Source organism: Mandrillus leucophaeus, unplaced genomic scaffold (assembly GCF_000951045.1).
Source record: "Mandrillus leucophaeus isolate KB7577 unplaced genomic scaffold, Mleu.le_1.0 Scaffold81, whole genome shotgun sequence".
In the NCBI taxonomy this organism is placed as follows: domain Eukaryota; kingdom Metazoa; phylum Chordata; class Mammalia; order Primates; family Cercopithecidae; genus Mandrillus; species Mandrillus leucophaeus.
In genome coordinates, this window is record NW_012108808.1 from 3812353 (window position 1) to 3817545 (window position 5193).

The following is a 5193-nucleotide window of genomic DNA, read 5'->3' on the forward strand; positions in this document are numbered from 1 at the left end:
GACCAAGTGGGATTTGTCACAGTGACGCAAAAATGGTTCAACATACACAAATCAATCAATGATATCACTAGAAAGAAAGACAAAATGATATGATCATTTCAATTGATGCTGAAAAGTCATTTGATAAAATTCAACATCACTTTATGATAAAAATTCTCAAAAATTGTATGTAGAAGGAACATACCTGAACACAATAAAAGAAATATACAACAGACTCACAGCTAGTATCATACTGAATGGGGAAAAACTGAAAGCCTTTCTTCTAAGATCTGGAACATGACAAGGATGCCCACTTTCACCACTGTTATTCAATACAGTACTGGAAGTCCTAGCTAAAGCAGTCAGAAAAGAGAAAAAATGGGCATCCAAATTGGAAAGGAAGAAGTTAAACTATCATTGCTTTGAGATGATATGATTTTATGTTTGGAAAAACCTAAAGACTCCACCAAAATACTGCCATAACTGAGAAACAAATCCAGTAAAGTTTCAGGATGCAAAACCAATATACAAAAATCAGTAGCATTTCCATATGCCAACAGCCAACAATCTGAAAAAGAGATCAAAAAAGTAATCCCATTTACAATAGCTACAAATAAAATAAAATACTAAGGAATTAACCAAAGAAGTAAAAGATCTCTACAAAAGAAAACTATAAAACACTGATGAAAGAAACTGAAGAGGACACACACGAAAAAAGTAGAAAGATATTCCATGTTTATGGATTGGAAGAATCAATATTGTTAAAATGTCCATAGTACCCAAAGCAATCTATAGATTCAATGCAATTCCTATCAAATACCAATGACATTCTTTGCAGAAATACAAAAAGCAATCCTAAAATTTATATGGAACCACCAAAGGCCCAGAATAGCCAAATAATAATAATCCAATTCAAAAATCGGTAAAAGATCTCAATAACATTTCCCAAAAGAAGATATACAATGGCAAACAGGCATATGAAAAGGCCCTCAACATCACTGATCACTAGAGAAATGCAAATCAGAACTACCATGAAACATCATCTCACCTCAGTCAAAATGGCTTTCATCCAAAAGACAAGTAATAACAAATGCTGGCAAGGATACAGAAAAAAAGAGAACCCTTGTACACTGTTCGTGGGAATGTAAGTTGTAAAATCACTATGGAGAACAGTCTTAGAGCTTCCTCAGAAAACTAAAACTAGAGCTACTTTATGATCCAGCAATACCACTGCTATGTATATACTTAAAAAAAAAGGAAATCAGTATATCAAAGAGGTATCCAGACTCTCATGTTTATTGCAGCACCATTCACAATAGCCAAGACTGGGAAGCAACCTAAGTGCCCATCAACAAATGAATGAATAAAGAAAATGTGGTACTTAAATACAGTGGAATACCATTCAGCCATTAAAAAAAAATAAGATCCTATCATTTGCACCAACATAGATGGAACTGGATGTCATTATGTTAAGTGAAATAAGCCAGGCACAGAAAGAAAAACTTCACATGTTCTCACTTATCTATGGGAGCTAAAAATTAAAACAATTGAATGCATGGAGACAGAGAGCAGAACGATGGTTACCAGAGGCTAGCAAAGATAGTGGGTTGGGTGGAAGAGGGAATGGTCAATGGGCACAAAAAAATAGATACAATAAATAAGATCTAGTATGTGATAGCACAACAGAGTGATTATAGCCAACAGTAATTTACTGTATATTTTAAAATAACTAAAAGATTAGAATTGGATTGTTTGTAACATAAGAAAAGATAAATGCTTGAGGTAATGGACATGTACCTCATTTAGTCTGATGTGGTTATTATGCATTGCATGTCTGTATCAAAATATCTCATGTGCCCCATACGTGTATACAGCTACTTTAGATGGCTACAAAATTAAAAATAAAAAATGTATTAAATTTTAAAAATAAATGAGTAAGATAAAAGAATCAGTAAAAAAAGAAAAAGATTATCCGTACATGCTGCAATTCTATGAAGATTAATCGAGTTCCTTTCCAGTTGTGATACACACTAAAAATTCCACTAACAGGACAAATACGCTTTTATACTTACAGTATCTGTTGTTAGTGCAGCACAGGGATGAAAATGATCAAAATAAACATCATCATGTTTTACTGAACATATATGCTTCTCTAAGTCATTGTCTCTCTCTTCACAGAGCACTAGATACGAAGAGCAAGAATATCCAAATTAATGGACATATAATTATTAGAATATGGATAACTTTGTAGTAAAATACAAAAATCCCTATAAAAAGCTTTATAGTAAAATATAAAAATATATAGTAAAACATAAAAAAATAAGCTTACCAAGTCTAACTTCATATGATTGATTTTTATATGAATTGTCTCGGAGAAAGTTGAGGCATTTGTCAGTCTGTTTTTCAGAAATAAATTTCTCTTCCATAATCTTGTCTGCCTGTTTCCAGTACTGTTTTACTGATTGCAGCCACCTTACAGAATAAACATGCATGTAATTGAAATAAAATATAGAAGTATTTATCAAGAACTTGGATATTTTAAACAAATAAAATTTCATAAGTTTAAAAATTTAGTGCATGTGCTCTCAATTTAAACCACCTGAGTTTGAGTCCCAGCTCCATTACTTCAGAGCTGTGGACTTTGGGCAAATTCCTCAACTTCTCTGTGCTTCCATTTCTCCATCATAACATGGAAGATAACGAAAGTATGTTTCTAATAAGGGTGTTGTAAGGCTTGAATGAGTTAATATACCTGCCACATAGAAAGCACTACGTGTTTGTTACTAGTGATGCTGTTGCTATCATTGTTGCTGTTACTAGGAAAAATCAAGTCTGGTAACAAAACAATACTTGATGTTCATATCATGCTTTGTTGTTCTTATGACTGCCATCTGCAAGGTCAACGACTGTGTCCCAGTTATTTCTATTTTAGCTTTAATTATTGGATAAGGACAAAGAAAGGGGGATACAACTCTCTTACTTCAGATGACATTTATTTGAAAATCTTTAGAAATTTTCCTATACAATTTCAGATCTGGCTATGGGAGACCTTGATTTTCTTTGGAGAAGATGTTTTCCTTCCCTAACTTCCAGGAAATATATCTTCAAAAAAACTTTAGAAAGTCAGACATGGTAATGTGCACCTGTGGTCTCAGCCACTCAGGAGGCTGAGGTGGGTGGATTCCTTCAGCCCCAGAGTTTAAGGCCAGTCTGGGCAACAAAGCGAGACCCCTAACGTTTCAAAGATTGGGTAACAAATTTATTTGAAAGTTATTATAGAAAAAACCTTCAAGACTTTAGACCATATAGACAGTATATAATTCAACCACTGAATATATAACTACCACTCTTTTTACCTATACCTACTCAGTGAGAAGAGTTGGGTTGTTTATGGTAGCTGAAAGAACCAAAAAGGGACATCGAATAATGACAAGGAGGAGCTCCCAAAATTTTGCTCCAACTTCTCTGCCAAGATAATGGACCTAGTAAAGAAAAAAAAAATCAGTTGAAAAGTTGATGTCAAAATGGTAAATAAAAAATAGAAGCATAAAATCATCATGCATATTTTTCCAGTTTCCTATAAATGACCTAACCTAAATAAAGTGAATGGTGATAAATTCAGACAATAGAGATCACTGACACTTAACTCTCTCCAATTTCCATAACTCATCCATTATTAATCCCTACAGATTCCAATTCCAAAAATCTATTTTGAAGCTATGTTTTTCTCTCCATTTTTTGTTGTCATTGAACACACCATCACCTGGCTTTCTACAATAGCCTTCTGATTTTTCTCTTAGCTTTCACTCTTTCTCTATACTTTCTTCACATCATAGCCCTAATGGTATTATTAAACAAAAATCAAATTAGACTACATCCCTAATTAAATCCCTACACTATCCTCCCAATGCATTTACAGCAAACTACAAGCTGCTTAACTGGAAGTGTAACTTCTTGCGTGATCTTGCTTCTTCCCACCTTTCCAACCCCATCTCAGGCCACTTTCCCAGCCATGCACTCTGCTCCCAACATACTGGCCTTCTTTTCATTCCTTGAACACATGTGTTCCACCTGAGGGTCTTCACATATACGACCCTGCTACTTAAAATCCTCATCCACCTCTTACCTGACCATTCCTGCTTATCCCTGCAAAGCCCAGCTGAAGGTCATTGCCTCAGAAACACCTTTCCTGAGTACCTGCTCCAAAGTTGTTCTTCTTACTTCCCATTTTGCTATTATCTTGGTGAAAACTGACTGATTTTTTTCTTCAGAGTTTGTATCACAACGTTTACTTATATTTTCATTGGTACATTTACTTATTTAATTGCTCTCTCCTTCACTAAACCACAAGGTCAATACAGGCATACCAGGGAGAAAGCACAGTGCCCAGCACAGAGTAAGTACTCAATTAACATCTATTGAATGAATGAAACAATTCTCTTTGGTTAAATAATGCAAATTAAGACTTAGAGAGGAGGTCCAAGTTTTAGTCTTAATTAAACAGAATACATCGTGACAATTGGGTCTCAGCTGGAAAGACTTACTAACCAAGCCTAGTAATAAATACATAAAGAAGAATGTTCTCATATCCATTCTGACTTTGATCTAGTCAGATAATCGCCCACTTTACCAAATGCTACTCTTATATTTTGTATCAGCAGGCAATTTATCTGAACTTTCTAGAATAAACAATTTTTAAAGCCTTCTTACCATCAAGTTCTGTGCATGTATAAATCAGAAAACCAAAGTTATTCACATTTTGATTTTTGTTTTGAGACGCAGTTGCACTATTGTTGCCCAGGCTGAAGTGTAGTGGTGTGATCTTGGCTCACTGCAACCTCCGCCTCCCAGGTTCAAGTGATTTTCCTACCTCAGCCTCCCGAATAGCTGAGATTACAGGAACACGCCACCATGCTTGGCTAATTTTTGTATTTTTAGTAGAGGCAGGGTTTCACCATGTTGGTCAGGTTGGTCTCGAACTCCTGACCTCAGGTGATCCACCCGCCTCAGCCTCCCAAAGTACTGGGTTTACAGGCATGAACCACTGTGCCCAGCCTCATTACCCACGTTTTAACATCATTGTGCTTAGGCATTTTGAGATGAGACTACAATCCAAGGTTCTAGATCGTGAAGATCAAGGATTTTGCTTTGTTTTCCCTTTAAACGGGAATGTTCAAAGTCAGCAACACACAATACAGCCTGATGCATAAAAGG

General features: G+C 35.3%; 1 protein-coding gene across 1 annotated transcript in view; it reads right to left on the bottom strand.

The window, feature by feature from the left end:
- The window catches only part of DDX60L (DEAD (Asp-Glu-Ala-Asp) box polypeptide 60-like), a 143983-nt gene that overhangs the window by 80039 nt on the left and 58751 nt on the right, over nt 1-5193 (bottom strand). Inside the window, exons 20-22 of the mRNA XM_011967792.1 lie at nt 3346-3461; nt 2309-2451; nt 2052-2161 (exon numbers count right to left, since the gene is read on the bottom strand). Coding sequence (XP_011823182.1) covers nt 2052-2161; nt 2309-2451; nt 3346-3461 — 369 coding nt within the window. The remainder of the gene's footprint in view (nt 1-2051; nt 2162-2308; nt 2452-3345; nt 3462-5193) is intronic.